This window comes from Xyrauchen texanus, chromosome 43 (genome assembly GCF_025860055.1).
Source record: "Xyrauchen texanus isolate HMW12.3.18 chromosome 43, RBS_HiC_50CHRs, whole genome shotgun sequence".
In the NCBI taxonomy this organism is placed as follows: Eukaryota; Metazoa; Chordata; class Actinopteri; order Cypriniformes; family Catostomidae; genus Xyrauchen; species Xyrauchen texanus.
Genome location: NC_068318.1, coordinates 30689863 through 30709834, shown reverse-complemented (window position 1 = coordinate 30709834; position 19972 = coordinate 30689863). Strand labels below are relative to the sequence as shown.

At 40.6% G+C, this 19972-nt stretch overlaps 1 protein-coding gene across 4 annotated transcripts in view; it reads left to right on the top strand.

Moving 5' to 3' along the window:
• The window catches only part of LOC127636234 (rabphilin-3A-like), a 29161-nt gene extending 16724 nt beyond the window's left edge, over positions 1-12437 (top strand). The window contains exons 3-17 of one of the 4 annotated variants that reach the window (XM_052116679.1): positions 536-665; positions 1420-1503; positions 3670-3838; positions 5263-5301; positions 5402-5611; positions 7008-7169; positions 7404-7483; positions 7631-7705; positions 7829-7938; positions 8393-8519; positions 8626-8682; positions 9475-9626; positions 10242-10323; positions 10525-10621; positions 10850-12437. In XM_052116679.1, the coding sequence (XP_051972639.1) occupies positions 536-665; positions 1420-1503; positions 3670-3838; positions 5263-5301; positions 5402-5611; positions 7008-7169; positions 7404-7483; positions 7631-7705; positions 7829-7938; positions 8393-8519; positions 8626-8682; positions 9475-9626; positions 10242-10323; positions 10525-10621; positions 10850-10983 (1708 nt within the window). In that variant the 3' untranslated portion in view covers positions 10984-12437. Of the gene's footprint in view, positions 1-535; positions 666-1419; positions 1504-3669; positions 3839-5238; positions 5302-5398; positions 5612-7007; positions 7170-7403; positions 7484-7630; positions 7706-7828; positions 7939-8392; positions 8520-8625; positions 8683-9474; positions 9627-10241; positions 10324-10524; positions 10622-10849 lie in introns of all 4 variants that reach the window. The other 3 variants (XM_052116678.1, XM_052116677.1, XM_052116676.1) reach the window with 3 other exon arrangements.
• Positions 12438-19972: the final 7535 nt, after the last annotated feature.

Sequence of the window (19972 nt, the reverse complement as noted above, 5' to 3'; positions counted from 1 at the left end):
TTTGCTCTACAGTACAATTAGGATGGGAGAAAATATTGTAACAAAAAATTTGCAAGCATCACCTTCAACCTAAAAACAATCCAATTTCCTTGGGGTTGTGAGATACACTCCCTCCTACCAACAACATCCCATTAGAACACACGATTGGACTCGGATCAGTGGTAAAAGCAATACTGGCCAACAGCTGAGTCCAGTATGAAAGGGAGCAGAAGCATTGGTTCACACTTTTCCTTTCAGTTGCACAATGTTCCGCAGAGCAATTTAGCCCAAACACATCTGTCCATGTGATTGAAAAGACAAGTGCTTTTTACAAGCCAAGAGTCAGCTGTGGAACGTACTGGAAGAAGTTAATAGGGCTAACTAGACAAGAACCGTGCATTCTTTCTCAGCTCTCTCTCCTCTGAAATCAGCACTTCGCTCGCAAACTGCTTAAACTTACAGTTCTTTACATCAATACATTCCTAGCAGGATTTAACCACTTGAAGGTAGGGCGAAAGTCTGCTGACGTTATACTCTGTCGTCTTTCGTCCTGCAGGCGTCTGGTAAATCGCCTGGACAGCATGAAACGGACAGCCTGCGGTGACGGGTACTCACATTGTTTGCTCTGCGGGGAGCAGTTCGGCCTGGTGGCCATCAACGCAGTTGTGTGTGCCGACTGTAAAAAGGTAGACGTACATTCGTCCACTCTGGAAAGCTTCAACTTTCTGCAATTACCTAATGCACGCAGAGCATGGCTTCCACTAACGATTGTTCCAAAATAATCAAGTAGAAATGAGAAGACCGGCATGCACTTATCTTTATTATGTCTTGCCCATTACTGACCCATGTGCTTATTTTAGATGGATGCCACTAAGTCATGATCTACAGCAGTGGTTCTCAACTGGTGGGTCGCGACCTGCAGATCTGTTCTGATAAGGTCACGGACGGCAGTAGAATACAATGCTAAATGCAACTAATAAAATAAAACTTACCATATGAACGTGCATAATCATGAATGGCAAAAATGAAATGGGCATATCAACTTTAAAATCGCTTCCCATATATTTTCGTTTACCACCAAGACTGCAAGGCAGCCAATCAAACTCTACCACTTGGTGGAAGCTAGCTAAATTAGGCGCAAGCCAACATGGACAGATTGCGCTACATGGCCTCATCCAGATTACAATAAATACCCTGTTGTCGTCTTGATTTAAAACCACTGCTTTACAATAATGACATGGCCGATGTGCACATATCCATAGAGTGGCTCTATCTATGTAGACGGATAGATCAATAGATCATTTATTGATCCCGGAGGGGAAATTCAGTGTGCGAGCAGTTTTTCAGCAGTGATGGCACTCCAGAGGAGGTTCATGCCATCCGACTGTATTTACACCTGTGCAGCCTCCTGAGGCTTGTTTATGTGTTTCACCCCTACAGAACATGTGCACCAAGTGTGGCGTTCAAAGCAGCAATCGTTCCAGTCCAGTATGGCTGTGCAAAATCTGTTGCGAGCACAAAGAGGTGAGAAAGAGATCAACATATCTGCTTTAAAGTCTTCTGAAAAATGTGATATGGATGTAACTACACCTACTGTAGTGCCAGCTTGACGTAGTCGACGCTATTATATAGTTCCTGCTTTATACAGCCATTTTGCAGAGTTTTACACTCAGAAAAGGGTACACTTTATGTGCTTTTTAAAGAAATAGTTCACCCAAAATTAAAATTCTATCCAGCAACTCGCCCTTATTTTATTCCAAACCTGAATGCTGTTGGCATATTGGTTGGAATAACATGAGGAATAATAAATGGCCCGAGGTGAACTGAGTGAACCAGACAAATCTCCCAAGACACGGGTAGATACAGAGGAATCCTCCTCCACAGTACTGGGCACCAACTGGTGAGAGTGACCGCAAGCAGGCAGGTAACCGCACCTCTATAGATAGGCAACCAACAGATACACGAGCACGCTCCAACTACACAAGAGGGAAACCTCAGACATGACAGCAAACAGTAACAGCGAACAATAAACTATTGGTTGCTTAGGAGACCTGGCTGGAGTCACTCGGCATGCCCGGCTGGATTCGAACTCGCGACTCCAGGGGTGCTTGCCAGAATCTTTACCACTGAGCTCCCCAGGCCCCCCAAAGCAAATGTGTCTTAGTAGGTCCTCGTGGTGGCGTGGTTACTCGCCTCAATCCTGTCTCAGTTGCCTCCGCTTCTGAGACAGTCAAGCCGTGCATCTTATCACGTGACTCGTTGTGCATGACACCGCAGAGACTCACAGCATGTGGAGACTCATGCTACTCTCCACGATCCACACACAACTCACCACACGCCCCATTGAGAACGAGAACCATTAATCGCGACCACGAGGAGGTTACCCCATGTGACTCTACCCTCCCTAGCAACCGGGCCAATTTGGTTGCTTAGGAGACCTGGCTGGAGTCACTCAGCACACCCTGGATTCAAACTCCCGACTCCAGGTGTGGCAGTCAGCGTCAATACTCGCTCAGCTACCCAAGCCCCCATCTTATGGCTGTTTAAAAGAAAACCTACTCTAGGCATTATTACTTTATTTAAAGCAGACAAAGACCACTTATAAATGATTATGAACATATTATAAAGCCTTTTGGATGTTTACAAGAAGACATTGCATTTGTGGTAAAAGACCACGAAAATATTGGTTTTGATCTTAAATAAACAATGTCAAAATATGAAACTTATAATACATTATAGCTCAAATAAATCTGGAACAAATATGTTGTTGATCATGTGTTATAATGCAATATACTATTACAAGTTAAATAAATAGGTATTATATCATATAAATGTTGTTACAAACATATTATAAGGTTTATTAGAAGGCATTAGGCATACATTAAGAATACCCTTATAATGCATTATAAATACAGTCTTCATAGATAGTGTCACCAACTTTTCTTTAAAGAAATATTCTTGATAGTGTAAATGGATGCACAAATGAATTACAGTTTGTAACTCGGATATATAAATAGACAAGAGTTGTTCAGCACCTCTGACATTGTGTCTGTGTTTAGATGATTCATCCGTTTGATGTGGAAAATCGTGGTTAGTCTCTTGTCAGACGAGGTCAATCGCAGTAGGAGATGCGACTCTCTTTAATGCAACACGATCGCGAAGCCCGAATCCCATTTCCGTTTAATCCGCTGAGTCGCATTTTGTTTTTGAATTACACGGCAGGACTGAGTTCCTATGAGATGAGCTTCCCAGATAAACAACATTATGCAATCCAACATCATTTTTGCATTTATCATAGACGATCCATCATGCTTTCTGAGTTTCTGAACTCCAGGTAATGTTGTTACATACTGTATATTTTATCTTCCAAAATTCAAATGGTTTTGTAGATTGTTTTGATCCTTTATCCTGAGACTTGGGTATCAAATTACTTGGAGCTTGGAGCAAAAGACAGGCCATAGAACAGCAAAAAATATGCACAAAAAGCCGATTCTTCAAAAGAAATGTACATTTTCCCCTTTGGCAGCCTGTTTTAGGCCAAAATAAGTTTAGCGGAATTCACTCCGACTAGCAGGAGTTCAAGGGTTTGCCAATTAAGCATAAATGTCTTTTATTAGTGGTGAATTAGAATAGATCAGCGGACTAATTGCAAATTGAAGCTGACAAATGAATATGTATTCTCTCCCTAAGATGCTGAAGCGGTCTGGTGCCTGGTTTTTCAAGGGTTTTCCACAGCAGGTTTTACCCGCTCCTTTACTGATCTCCAATCAGAGAGAGTTCAGTCCGACCAACACGACGGCTTCTACAAACCTGTCAACCAATCAGGAGTCTTCTATACCTTCACACCCACAATATGGAGGTAAACATAGACGCTGTGGCCATACATGCATATGGCAAAAGAAGTAAAGAGTACTATATGTGCTAGGTACCTACGACTGGGTATGTTTGGAATTGCATACTACCAGTGTTGAATACATGTAACGGGATTACCTATTTAAAATACAAAATATAAGTAACTGTATTCCACTACAGTTACAATTTAAATCTTTGGTATTTAGAATACAGTTACATTCAAAAAGTATTTAGATTACTGAAGAGATTACTTTGCATTTTATTGTCATTTATTTCATTTAATATTTAATTCCTTTCAGACGGGAAACATTTATACATATAAATGATCCGATCCAAAGTGCATTTGAACAGCGGTGAAACACTTTCTTATGATGTGTTACATTCATACGAGCAGACAGAGAAGTACGTTTGAAGTACGTTTGGAGCAGAAGAAATAGAAATAAACCTTGTGTAAATCGTTAGCTTTACGCTAAGCTAAAATGCTATTTCTAGCTATTTTACATGCACATGTTACCAGACACGATCATATTATTATCAAGAAAATTCACGTTGGATCATAATTTCATTTTTTCTATTAAGACCTTTGATATTAGGGCAAAAATAATATTCTTGCTAACAATTTTTTTTATTGTTTTCCTGTAAAAATATCTAAAAATCCTTAAAACAAGATCAGTTTGATTGATCTTGTTTTAGAAACAACACTGCATGAGATATTTGGGTTTTTCAGAGAATGTGTTTTTAACATGTGTATTTTGTCTTACAGTACTGACAGAGTTTTTATAGTCAAAACAAGTGAAAATAATCCACCAGTGCTGAAGAAGTAATCCAAAGTATTTAGATTACATTACTGACCTTGAGTAATCTAACGGGATACATTACAAATTAAATTTTTTCTGTAATCTGTAGTGGAATACATTTCAAAAGTAACCCTCCCAACACTGCATACTACCACATATTTGTACTATTTCTGCTGTATATATTGTATGTACACCACATAGTATGGATGCTTTCTGTATACATAGAACACACAGATGTGTACAACAAATTAAATACATTTTACATAAAGCCATTTTATTTTCAAGATGCAACTTGTCTCCATTTACATGCAATGTATTGAGGTCATATGACCGCAATTATAGCATACTACTGTTTAAAAAGCTTAGTGAAGAATACTGAGAAACATGCTATTTTATTAATAGTAGGAAGTATACAGTGTATATTGAGCAGCAGCGTATTTAGCTATATATATAGCAAGCTAAATAGATTCCAAACATAGCCTATAATTTCAGTATTGCTTCACATTAACATTTCTGTATACTCTGCAGTCTTGTAATGTATTCACATCAGGCACGGAGAATGTATTGAAATGTTTTCATAAGTCACAGAATTGCTACATTAACATTCTAGAAGCTTCTTTTCATTGTATTTCAGAAAGCAAGCAGGTTACTGGCCGAGCGCAGCAGATATCTGGTCAGTGTCCCGCAGTACGCTTCAATAACGTTTAATATCACTTGGAGGAAATGAGGCTTACGATTGCAATATTATATTCCCGTTTTTTCGTACTCAGCAGAAATGATGCCCCCTAAACGAGAGGAGCATTCTGCCATAACCCAAAGAGCCCAAGAGGACGACAGAGGGAGACAGTCTTTTAGCAGGAGCACAATTCAGTCCAAAATCGCAGTGGAAGGACAAACGTACTCACTTGTGGTGAAGAGAGAAGTACCAGTCCTGAGTTCCAGACCTCCGGCATCGACCTTCTCTACCACCCCCATCCCAAAAGGTGAGAGAAGTCACATACAGTATTATCCCCATTATGTAGTCTTGCAGTTCTACTCTGCTGAAAAGACCTGGCCATGCTGGTTCAGGCTGGTTTATGTTGTTAAGGTGCTGGTGGACCAGGATGGTCTTTCTTGTGAAGTATGCTGGTTAAAGTAGTTAAGAAGCCTGTTGGGGAACCAATAAACCAACATTCAAAACACAATACATGACGTGGATTTGCAGTTGTGTTAAAACAACCCTGCTGATAAGACCATCTTACACCAGATGGAATTTCAAAGCTTGTTTAAGCTGGTTTGTTCTGGTAAGGTGCTGAACCAGCATAACCAGCAAAAGATGCAGGTCAACCTTGCATGCTCTTTCTTTCAAAACTGGATGACCAAGGAAATCTTGCAAGCTAGGCTAGTTAGGAAACTAGCTTCCAAAACACAGTTTATGCTGGTTTTGATGAGTTTTAATGCAGCAACACAGATTGAACGTGTCCTTTAATATGGTATGGTGAATAAAGAACAAAAGGGTTGTAGATTTTGAATTCTACGAGGTTTGACCAAGTGTGCCGCACAAGCCCTCAAAAGTGAAGCCAAAACGTCTCGATTTACTGTCGTCTCGATCACGTTGATGTCATTTCAAGTGTTTGTTTTCAAAGTAAGTTTGTTTTTAGTTCGTTATTTGATGCTATAAAAACGGTGCTGTGACATCATGATTGACAGCTGTGATTGACAGGTTCTCTGAGCGAAATAGTCACTGAAGCACCAACTGACTTTTTTTCGGGATCTTCGGGGGACTGAGGAGATAGAAGCTTTAAATTTAATATCTAAATTTCTATAATATTTCACACTGTCATAAGTCAAAAGTGCAGGGGCGTGTCCTTGCGATTGATTCAGCGAGAGTGAGGGCGGGGCCTTGATTTCGCGGCTTTACTTCCTGATCACTACTGCGCAGGTCTGGTCCCGAAATCGCAACTGCGCAGACTTAAGTCCCAAGATGTCAGCGCCATATCGGGACACTGGCGGCTTCAGTTCTCACCAATGGAAAAGAGCGAAGGGGCGTCGGCCATCTTTTTTTACAGTCTATAGGTTTGACCCATGAGCTATTGCCATTGTGCCCTTGATCAAGATGACTCGGTACTATTACTTGTTATTTTTAGATTATTATTAAAAACAAATCCCTAGAGTGTGACATCATATCCCGTGGCAAGGTCTTAAGTAATGTTGCATACTCAAAGCCTAGTGTGATCACACCGAGTGAACTGTGAGATGCTTTGGACAATGGCATCAACCAAATGACTTATTATGATTGGTTGATGGAACTGAGTTATTGATTTGGGTGCCTAGTGATTACACCGTTTCCTTCAGAATGCATAATCCACACAATAAGTGCACTTGTCTCTAACTCGGTAGGAATTCTAGATCCTGTGACTGGACCGGAGGCTAGGGTACCACCTGCTATGCAGACCGAAGCAAGTTTGCCAGCTGCCAACAGCGTTCCTGCTTCACGCCAGCCACCACCCCCCACTGCAGAGGATGAAGAGGACGCCAACAGCTATGATTCTGATGATGCCAGTAAGATGCTAATTTGCACTGACATATGGACATGCTTGCACCCTCCAGGAAGCACACTGAACAAAATGGTTTACCGTTGAATTCTTATATCACAGAATGCCAAATATCACCAGACATTTGTTTGAGATGGTGTTGAAGTAACTGGAATGCTCTTTGGCTTCTTGGGTCACATTGATGGTGTTTTTATTGGTATTTCTCTGTCACGCCACTAATACAATAGTGTCCGCTTTCTAGCCACCCTGGGCATGTTAGAGTTCAGTCTGATCTTCGAGGAGGAGAAGAACGAACTGCAATGCAATATAATCAAAGCAAAGGTATTGTCTTTCTATCCCAGAACTGGCAGTTCCAATGAAATCTGTTTCGGTATTGGGAAAACGCATCCTAGAATGTTTCTGATCTCATCACAACTTTATTGCTAACAATAAAATTACTCATTCTCTCTCTCTCTCTCTTTGGTGAAGGGTCTCAAGCCAATGGACTCTAATGGTCTGGCTGATCCTTACGTTAAATTGCACTTGCTTCCAGGAGCCAGCAAGGTAGTAATATTAAAAAATTCCTACTTATGTTGGATGTGGCTGGCTGGCTGAGTTTACTTTGTGTTTTGCTGTACAAGTTGTTAACTTTTATAAAATGACTGTCATCTTTTGTCAATTTCTTAGTCAAACAAGCTTCGGACCAAGACTCTTCATACCACCCTGAATCCTATGTGGAACGAGACGCTTGTTTATCATGGCATCACCAATGAAGACATGCAGAAAAAGACACTCCGGTAGAATCAGCTTTATTAGATTGAATCATATTCCAGCGGATCTCACGTTGTTTTGCTTTGGTTTTGTAATGAGTAGCAACCCAACACTGCACCAAAATTGTTTAATGGTGACACCTTGTCTTTGAAATCAACTTTCATGTTTATTATTTTCCCAACAAACTGCATAGGCCCAACAATATGCAAACTTATTAATATGATGACATAGGTTGACTAGTAAAGTAATTGTCACATTTTAATAGTCTCATGTTGGATTTTGCATTTAGCATGTTATTTTCCCTGCTGTTTGTGACCCCATCAGAACATACCTGTGACCAATTTTGGGTCGTAATTTTAGCAACTTACGAGATTATTGGAGAGCTTCACCGATGTATTCAATTAGAATAGTTTGGACTTAACGAAAGCTGTGACATTTCCCAGAGTGGAAAGGGTCAGCATCCGCATTGTTCCCTTGCAGGCTCTCTGTCAGCGATGAGGACAAGTTCGGCCATAATGAGTTTATCGGCGAGACGCGGGTGGTCTTGAAAAAACTCAAGCTGAACCAGAAGAAACATTTCAACGTGTGTCTTGAAAGAGTGGTTCCGGTAAGTGGACAGGATAGGAAATGCTCTTGAGCAGGTTTACTGTAATGAGTTTATGGTGAGAGTTGCGTTGTAGTTCATTGACTGATACCTGTCTTATGGTGCGCAGGTGAGACGTACAGCTGCCGGAGGGGTGTCTCGTGGCATGGCGCTCTATGAGGAGGAGGTAAAATAACACATATGCATATTGAGTATCAGAATATCCATTGTGGTGCATATTAGAAATCACATGAGAATTAAACTTGATAAAGAATACTTGTTTCAAGTTACTCCAGTAGAGTCCATTGATGTAGTCTAGTGGGTAACAAATTGGACTGGTAACTGAAGGTTTGTAGGTTTAAACCATGCAAGGACTGATCCATGAAATATCACCATTGTGCCCTTGAGGGAGTCAATTAACATCAGGTTGTTCCAGTTTTCCATTGGTAGGGCATGGCCCTAGCAATGCCCAAAAATACCCTGTATGCACTATAAGTTTTTACAAGTTGAAAATGATTGATTAGCATCTACAGGCCAAAGATAGATGGCTTTAAGTCCTGTTCACTCAACAAAAAAAGTGGCATGAAGTCATTCATTCAATAAGAGCAGAGCGACACGAGCGACAGTGACAAGATGTGGCCGTTGCGAGTACCACGACAAAGTTGAGAAAAGTTGGAACCAATAATCAAAACAAGCAAGTGCATCCCCTCACCAATGTTGAAGCCAAATCTTCGCCCTTGAAGACAAGAGAACGGCTTCCTTGTCATTTTTTAATAATATCTTAGTTTTACCAGCAGTACATCTCATCTGTGATCAGATTACTTAAGCTATGGCAAGTTTTGCAGTCCACCAATAACGTTAATGCAACAGCAGTAGGAATGCCTACAAGTTACTTCACTGTACATGGACTAGCGACTTCCAGTGACAATGTCGCTGGTGGTGTGAACGGGGCTTTTCTCATCTTGTTTGTGTATTTTAGTTAAAGGATGATGAAGAAGCAGAGGAGAGGGGGCGTATCTTGGTTTCTCTCACCTACAACAGCCAACAAGGTCGCCTGATTGTGGGTGTGGTTCGATGTGCTCATCTAGCAGCAATGGATTCCAATGGCTATTCTGACCCGTTTGTAAAGATGTAAGAATCCAGTAAATCAATGCAAGAATTGAATAAAACCGAAGAGGACATTGACTGAAATATACTGTGTATTCAAAATGTTGTGGACTTCTCTGTAAGAGAACCTGTAAAATAGCTCTTGCCGAGACTCGTTATACGTTGACTTAAAGATCACAAATACATTGGGCCTGGGTAGCTCGGGACGTAAAACCGCTGACTACCACACCTGGAGTTGCAAGTTCAAGTCCAGGGCGTGCTGAGTGACTCCAGTCAGGCTTCCTAAGCAACCAATTGGTTGCTAGGAGGGGAAGTCACATGGGGTAACCTCCTTGTGGTCGCTATAATGTGGTTCTCGCTCTCAGTGGGGCACGGGGTGAGTTGTGCGTGGATGCCACGGAGAATAGCGTGAAGCCTCCACACGCACTAGGTCTCCGCGGTAATGCGCTCAACAAGCCACGTGATAAGATGCACAGATTGACGGTCTCAGACGTGGAGGCAACTGAGATTCGTCCTGAGTCAGTACGTCACCACGAGGACTTAGAGCGCATTGGGAATTGGGCATTCCAAATTGGGGAGAAAAATAATATCACAAATACGCTTTGTGTCCTTGCAACTCTGTATTGTGCTCTTTTGCAGCTGCTTGAAGCCTGACATGGGGAAGAAAGCAAAGTATAAGACTCAGATCAAGAAGAAGACCCTTAACCCTGAGTTTAATGAGGTACTCTTTTTATCTGTCTCTGACGATACGTGCAATGAGCCTCTTGACACGGTCGACACTGACGTGGCATTATGACAAGGTTTTAATGCGCTATGACACTACAGTGAAAGGAAACTTTCTTTTGGTATATACTGTATAATGCAGCACGGATCCGTCATGTTTTTTCATGTTGAAAATATAGTCTGGTTTTTGCGATTGCAGGAGTTCGGCTACGAGATCAAGCATGGGGAACTGGCGAAGAAGACTTTGAATATCTCTGTGTGGGATTACGACATGGGGAAATCTAACGACTTCATTGGTGAGATGTCATAATGAATATGATGCTTGATTAGGACTCTTTAGTGACAGTGAGGATAGTGGTTATGATTAAATTAGTCTTAGTCTCAGATGAGTGCCCATTGGCCAAAAGATGGATGTTACTCATGAAAATGGCAAGAGCCCTCTAAAATTGACTGATCACAATACATAGATATACAGGGTTACTTTCAGAGATTTAAACAGCAGCTTCTTTGCTCTTTTCATACAGGTGGATGCCAGCTTGGTATCACGGCTAAAAGCGAGTGTTTGAAGCACTGGTATGAATGTTTGAAGAATAAAGACAAGAAGATAGAACGATGGCATGTTCTGTTGAATCAAAACAATGTTGAGGTGGAAGACTAAGATGTTATATCTCCAGATATCTCAACTTCCAACAGCAAGCAGTCCTATCTTCCAAAACACATTTATCTCATTTCCAAGGTTCAACTGGTAATAACAATATTTTTGACTTCATTCAGACAATACTTTGTCCTTACTGAAACCCTGTAAAGAGCTGCTTTGATTATAAAAGCTAAGGAAAACCCAGTTATTTTGTTCTTTGATGGGGGAAAAAAAAGTGTTAAAGCCTTAAAGAATTTAACCCTCATGAAATCATAAGTGACGTAAATCTCTTAGTCATTGAACAATGCAACTAAATACACTCAAGGATGCTGAAAAGGACTAATCATGTAAAACATCCTGCCAATTCTTTAAGGAATTGCATTTGAGGGCTCCTGGGTAGCTCAGCGAGTAAAGACGCTGGCTACCACCACTGGAGTTCGCTAGGGCATCCCAGGGCGTGCTGAGTGACTCCAGCTGGGTCTCCTAGGCAACCAAATTGGCCCGGTTGCTAGGGAGGGTAGAGTCACACTGGGTAACCTCCTCATGATCGCTGTAAGGTGGTTCGCTGTCGGTGGGGCGCGTGGTGAGTTGGGCGTGGTCCACGCGCGGTGGCGCGGCCAACAAGCCACGTGATAAGATATGTGAGTAGGCGGTCTCAGATGTGGAGGCAGCTGGGATCTGTCCTGTGCCACCCTGAGATGAGGCGAATCACTGCGCCATCACGAGGACTTAGTGTGTACATTGGGAATTGGACATTCCAAAACAATTGGGCGAAAAAAAGGAAAAAGAAATGGCATTTAAAAATGCTGCTTACTGCTAGTGTAGAATGTTGCCATTAAAAATATACCCAGTCCTTTTTTATATGTGTTTTATTTATTTATATTTGTTTCAATCAGTGTGTTACAGATGAGGAATACTGTGTGTAAAACAAACCGTGACTATGAAGTTTCGAAAAGTTATATTTTGAGTTTTGTGTTTAAATGGCAGGTTGTCCTTTTGTATCAAATTACATATAGAAAATGCCCTGTTATAATGTGCATGGAATGCATGGACACGTGTTCTTCAATTATACATTATTGTCATTAAGTTTGAGTTTATTTCTGCATCTATAATATATTCACAGGTATGAATACAGGCTTGCTAACTCAGAATTCCCAATAGTGTTCTCATCAAGTTATTGCCTATAAACAAGGATATTTCCTCAAGCTGTCTGGAATCTGGCACAAAGGAAGAACTGCTTTAACGGTCTCTGGTACGAGTTGCCATGTGGAGGGGGTTTTTGTGTTGTTTCAAATGTCAAGGTTATATTCTTTAAAATCATATCGCAGTTCTCTGGCCTGTGATGACAGTGATGACAAATTCAAACTTAACTGTGTCTTTCATCTACCTCTATCATGTTTACTCACATTATTATGTAATTGCTTTACCACATGTTCCATCCAAGCTCCCATGCGAACAATAAATAAATAAAAATAATGTGCATCCTAGAAAAGTACAGATATTTCATGTTTATTGAGGCATCAAAAGGAATTGCAAAAAGTGAGCACTTTTTGTATGACTCATAGGGCCTAATTTTAAGAGCGCTATGCCTAAAGCTCAGCACAATAAAGTGAGTCATACGTGCATAGATGGTGGGGAAAGCCATGCATTTTTATATTTCATGCAAGCATGCGCTAAGTCTAGGCACAAGTGAGTTTGGGGAAATCGTGCATACAGCCGTGGCCAAAAGTATTGTCAGTGAAATACATTCAAAAGTTTGCTGCTTCAGTATTTGTAGATAATTTTTTCACATGTTTCTATGGTATACTGGAAAACAATGATAAGCATTTCATGGGTTTTAAAGGCTTTTATTGGCAAAAACATTCAATATATGCAAAGAGTCAAAATGTGCAATGTTGAGCCTTGTTCTTCATAACCTCTGCAATTCACTCTGGCATGCTGGATATCAGCTTCTGGGCCAAATCCTGACTGATGGAGATCCATTCTTGCCTTATTAGTGCTCGGAGTTGATCACAATTTGTGGCTTCTGCTTGTCCACTCGCCTTTTGAGGATTGACCACAGGTTCTCAATGGGATTAAGATCCGGGGAGTTGCCTGGCCACGGATCCAAAATTTCAATGTAATGATCTCCGAGCCACTTCATTATCACTCTTGCCTTGTGACATGGTGCTCCATCATGCTGGAAAATGCACGGATCATCACCAAATTGCTCCTGGATCGTTGGGAGAAGTTGCTCGTGCGGGACGTTTTGATACCATTCTTTATTCATGGCAGTGTTTTTGTGCAGGATTGTGAGAGAGCCCACTCCCTTGGATGAAAAGCAACCCCACACATGGATGGTCTCTGGATGCTTTACTGTTGGCACGACACAGGACTCATGGTAGTGTTCACCTTTTCTTCTCCGGACTATCGATTTTCCAGATGTCCCAAACAGTCCGAAAGGGGCTTCATCAGAGAAAATAACTTTGCACCAGTCTTCTGTCCAATCCTTGTACTTCCTGCAGAATTTAAGTCTGTCCTTGATGTTCTTCTTGGAGAGAAGTGGCTTCTTTACTGCCCTTCTTGACATCAGGCCATTGTACAAAAGTCTTCGCCTCACTGTGCATGCAGATGCCCTCACACCAACCTGCTGCCAATATTGAGCAATGATAGAGTGATTTCTGACTAGTACTCGTTCACACTTTCCCAGGTGCTGCTGATATGGTTAGTGAAATGATGTTAGCTGGTGATTTTGTGCCAGGGCACAAGTTATGGCTAATGAAGCTTTTTGCAATTATTTAAAATGCATCTGATCACTCTGCACAATAATCTATAAATGATGTGAATCAACACCACAACGACTGAAACACAGAACTTTGCAAAACACAAAATTGATGTCAGTGTCAATACTTTTGGCCACGGTTGGCACTAATGGGCTGGGTCAAGTGCAATTTATTTCTGAGGTTCTTCTCTGATTATTACATTATCTGCTATTGCACCTATTATACATTCTACTTCCTTTCTAGTAATGTCGATATAAATGAAGGCAGCCCATTAATAAGAAGCTCTGTGACTGTATTTTCACCTGTGTTGCTGTGTATGTGTTGTATAAGGTTTGTTATCTGGAAATCTAGCCCTAAAGTTACTGCCCATGTACAGAACTTTCCATGTTCCATTTCAGTTAGGATGCTTCCTTAGAAGGCAGCTGCCATAGCAACATAGTGCACTAGGTTTTGGAACAGAACCGTTAAGAAATGTAATGGACAAAAGAGTAATGCACATAATAGATATCCTAGCAATATTGAAAAACGAATCACCTTTTTTCTCATAACTAGAATAAGTAAGATGTCCATGTGTATTTCCTGGGGATTTTTTGGAATGAATATCCATCACTTAGCACTACGGAAAGATTAAAAGCCCATTACAGAAAATTGCAGCTCACTGGGGTTTTGACTGTAATGGCGTAATTGCAATTATTCCAAATTGAGCTAATGGACAAAGCAGTCCCTTGAGAATGTTCCACCTTTTAGTGAAGTAAATGTTGAATGAAATCATTCTTTATTTAGTTTCTCTTTGATTGTTATCTTGCTGCAATTTTATTTATTTATTTTAAACTTTGCTTTCCTTATTTGCCGGATGTTTGAATTACAGGTGGAAAGACCACTAATGAATGAGGTGTAATGGTTAACTTAATAGGAATGCATCCAATGGTGTATGGGGCTATATTTGTTTCATATTAACAAACAAATTAACATTTGAAGAGATTTACAAATACAAAAGTTGGTTCACAAATAAATGTAAGGAGTTTCACAAATAATAAATGAAATCACAAATAAAAATTAGATTTATAAATATACACTCACCTAAAGGATTATTAGGAACACATACTAATACTGTGTTTGACCCCCTTTCGCCTTCAGAACTGCCTTAATTCTACGTGGCATTGATTCAACAAGGTGCTGAAAGCATTCTTTAGAAATGTTGGCCCATATTGATAGGATAGCATCTTGCAGTTGATGGAGATTTGTGGGATGCACATCCAGGGCACGAAGCTCCTGCTCCACCACATCCCAAAGATGCTCTATTGGGTTGAGATCTGGTGACTGTGGGGGCCATTTTAGTACAGTGAACTCATTGTCATGTTCAAGAAACCAATTTGAAATGATTCCAGCTTTGTGACATGGTGCATTATCCTGCTGGAAGTAGCCATCAGAGGATGGGTACATGGTGGCCATAAAGGGATGGACATGGTCAGAAACAATGCTCAGGTAGGCCGTGGCATTTAAACGATGCCCAATTGGCACTAAGGGGCCTAAAGTGTGCCAAGAAAACATCCCCCACACCATTACACCACCACCACCAGCCTGCACAGTGGTAACAAGGCATGATGGATCCATGTTCTCATTCTGTTTACGCCAAATTCTGACTCTACCATCTGAATGTCTCAACAGAAATCGAGACTCATCAGACCAGGCAACATTTTTCCAGTCTTCAACTGTCCAATTTTGGTGAGCTCTTGCAAATTGTAGCCTCTTTTTCCTATTTGTAGTGGAGATGAGTGGTACCCGGTGGGGTCTTCTGCTGTTGTAGCCCATCCGCCTCAAGGTTGTGCGTGTTGTGGCTTCACAAATGCTTTGCTGCATACCTCGGTTGTAACGAGTGGTTATTTCAGGCAAAGTTGCTCTTCTATCAGCTTGAATCAGTCGGCCCATTCTCCTCTGACCTCTAGCATCAACAAGGCATTTTCAGCCCACAGGACTGCCGCGATACTGGATGTTTTTCCCTTTTCACACCATTCTTTGTAAACCCTAGAAATGGTTGTGCGTGAAAATCCCAGTAACTGAGCAGATTGTGAAATACTCAGACCGCCCGCCTGGCACCAACAACCATGCCACACTCAAAATTGCTTAAATCACCTTTCTTTCCCATTCTGACATTCAGTTTGGAGTTCAGGAGATTGTCTTGACCAGGACCACACCCCTAAATGCATTGAAGCAACTGCCATGTGATTGGTTGATTAGATAATTGCATTAATGAGAAATTGAACAGGTGTTCCTAATAATCCTTTAGGTGAGTGTATGTTAGGAGTTTAACAAAAATAAAGTGAATTTACAAATAAATAAAATGAGATTTGCTAATAAAATTATATTTGTAAAATTATTTACAAATATATTTTTTAACTTACAAACACAACTTTGCCAGCATTTATTTCTGGATCGCTTCCTGTGCATACGCGGTCGCTACATGCATCTGTCGATTTTTAAGATGTGCTCACAAATCGACAAATAGGTGGACTCCGCCCATCGTCTGTTCAAGCCAATCAGATAACGGCCACATTACTGGGACCAATCGTAACACGTTCTATCTTCAACCAATCACGCTTCATTTTACTATCAGGGTGGGACCAGAGTCTCAGAGCTCTCATGAGCATAGAATCAAGCACATACAGATAATCTCCAACACTGCAAAATTTTAAAGAAACAGACGCCAGGGGCCTGGGTAGCTCAGTGAGCAAAGACACTGACTTCCACACCTGGAGTCGCTAGTTCGTTTCCAGGGCATGCTGAGTGACTCCAGTCAGGTCTCCTAAGCAACCAAATTGGCCAGGTTGCTAGGGAGGGTAGAGTCACATGTGGTAAGCTATAATGTGGTTCTCGCTCTCAGTGGGGCATGTGGTGAGTTGTGCGTGGATTCCACAGAGAATAGCGTGAAGCCTCCACACACGCTATGTCTCCGCGGTAACACGCTCAACAAGCCACGTGATAAGATGTGCGGATTGACGGTCTCTGAGAGGCAATTGAGATGAGTCACTTAGAGCACATTGGAGAAAGAAACATACGCCAGAGGAGTACTATGACCCAGGAGAGAAAGGGAAGACATCTATCTGGAATTAAAAAAGCGGTCGGAAATGAGAGAGCAGTTTGTGGCAAAAGGGATTACACAGTAATTTCACGTATCGGACACACTGCATTGAAACAGTCACTTCTTAAGATAGGAAAGCATAACAAAGGGCTGTACAATAATTGTGGATTAACAGAAACAGTTGAACATGTTCTATCAGAATGCACAAGTTATTACAAAGAAAGATCTCAGCTCAGAGAAGATGTTAAAGCCATACCCAAAGGGATAAATAGTTCAACATTACAGAACTTATTGAATAACAATTCAAAAGTGACTAAGGCTCTATTAGATGATCTAAAGACAACAAGTCTGAGTAGAAGAATACACCATCAATTTCTTAATAATAATAATTCAGATTAAGCAATTCGATTTCAGATATTTTTTTTTATGTGGCAATGGGTACGTTCATGTACAACAACTTGAGCAAAATGCAAGCACTCCAGTTGTAATGTTCAATTGTAGTGTTTGTGTGTGTAAATACATGCACTCAAATGTATTGTCTTTGTAGTTACATGCATGACAACCTGTCATTTGTAACCAAAACAATCATACCTTATGGCCAACAGACTTGCTTTAAAGTGTGCACTGTCACTTTAAGGATCCGCCGCCAATCCCAAGAGTGTACCTGAGAGTGTAAAATGGCTGTTCATTTGAGTGCACCAGGTGTGTGAGACAGAAGTGTAAGACAAGGTGTGAGATAAGTTGTGGGGTTTGCCCAGTGTACCTGTGATATCAGTAGAGCCACTGGGGTGAGAAAAGAACAAAGAGGTCTACAAAAAGGTACTAACTAGTGCTTAACATTGTTTGCGTGGATACAAAGAATGGACCAAACCATCTAACCATTGACTCAATGTTTAAAACTGATTGGTGTGAGTAGCAGAGGATTGCTGACTCACTGATGTATATTGATGCAATATGTCACATATTTACTGTACTAAAGCATGACTAACATATTATGTTATCAGAGATTTAGGAAACATGCTATGTTGAAATACTGGCTTCTCCAAAAACAATGCTACAGCCAGTATATTCTACTTTGAAATGCCTGTTCCGGGACAGAATTTCTGTTTGTGTTTTGGCCTGTGTGATCCCCGCCCACTGCTCATTTTCCAATAGTATTGAGACACAGAGTGTTGCCAGATTTGACACAAGTTAGCAGCCAAACACAGCACGCTGCAGCCGTGGAAGCCGGCAATACATCTAGCTAACATTGACAGAGTTATAAAAAATCCACATGAGCTGGTTTATAATTTCAAAACATTGCAAACATATACATTAGCTGATAAACTTACAGTGTTAGGCTCGCCACTTACCGCTGTCAGTTTGCTCATTCCTGTTGCGTGTCCTCAACCTGGCAACCTGTGTGAGCTTCGAGTCTGGGGAGGAGGTGGCGGGGAGACAACTCTTTCCAATATTTTGAATTTGGACTGCCGTACCCATTTTAAACATTTGATATCAATGTTACATATTGCTCCTATAAGTTGGATACAAGTGTCTGAAGTGCCAGTTGGTCACCTAGGTTTCAGTTATTATTTAATTGAATTATTTATTTAAATTTATTCTGGGGGCTGCCACCATTAAAACATACACTCTTTAAAACCTATATAACTCAAAATGCCTCACAGGATTGACAGGATTTTAAAAAAAAAACCATGAGGGTGAGTAAATGACAAAATTGTAATTTATAAGTAAGTCAACCCAAAGACGATGTTACGGTTTATTTAAGTTTTGTATTGCACTTTCAAGACATGACACTGTAATTTCATTGTAAAAGAAATCTGACATAACAGAAAAATAAACAATCTCATATTACACATATTAAAAGGTGTCCTGTATAGGAGCTGGAACCACTGAGTTTCGGAGCAGGTGAGTAAAGTGAGTTACAATTTTGTATGTAGAGTGGGGCCAATTTGCAATGTTACAAATGTTTTCAGGCCTTATTTTGTTATTTTATGGAACTAAATGCAAAAGTGATGAGGTTCCCTGAAGCTTTCAAATTATACCACAAATGCCTAATTTACACATTCAGTGACTTCAGGTCTTTAAATGTTAAAACGGCTTGCCATATAGCGCCTAGAGTTTCATTTGCAAATGTAGCTTTTTTCTTTTCTTGTTTTAAGCATAACATCATTTAATTTTGTTAGATAACTTTGAAAACAACACTTATCTTATATAACTTTGCTTTTCACGAAAGTGTATCGTTTTAAGGAAAAATTGGCACTTTTAGTGTTTATGATACAGGATGTTGTGCACAGTCGGGAGGCTATTTCCTGTCATGCCAGTGCAGCTCCCATCTACTTGAATGGAGAAAGACCAAAATCTCAAAACAAGTTGGCCAAGATTACGATCAAAGAGCTTATTACAAATCAGCAGTTAAATCGGACAAAACTGGTTTAATAAAGTATGCTTTTTTCCTTCATATTATGCTAAAATCACAATTTTACCGGCTTATAGTGGTGGTGGCATAGTGGGCTAAAGCACATATCTGTTAATCAGAAGGTTAATCAGAAGGTCGCTGGTTCGATCCCCACGGCCACCACCATTGTGTCCTTGAGCAAGGCACTTAACTCCAGGTTGCTCCGCGGGGGGATTGTCCCTGTAATAAGTGCACTGTACTGTAAGTCGCTTTGGATAAAAGCGTCTGCCAGATGCATAAATGTTTAAATGTTTGTTATATAGCTAATGCGCATGGGCATTCTTCAGTTGATTGACAGGCGATGTCTATATCTAAAAGGTGATTGAGCTTTCAAATGATACCTCAAATGCCTAATTTACGCATCCAGGGACTTCAGGGCTTTAAATGTTAAAACGGCTTGCCATATAGCGACTAGAGTTTCATTTGCAAATTCAGGTTTTTTTCTTTTCTTGTTTTAAGCATAACATCACTTAATATTGTTAGATACCTCTGAAAACAACACTTATCTTCTGTAACTTTGCTTTTCACGAAAGTGTATCTCGTTTTAAGGAATTTGTTTTTGATTTGTACAGGATGTTGTGTACAGTACACAATTAGACAACATATTTTTTTAGCATCTCCTTGGCAGGGGTGTACTTTCTGAACTTTCACAATATGCAGCAGTCAAAGGTCCCTGAAACTACACCAACACATTCCCTAAAACAAACAACAATA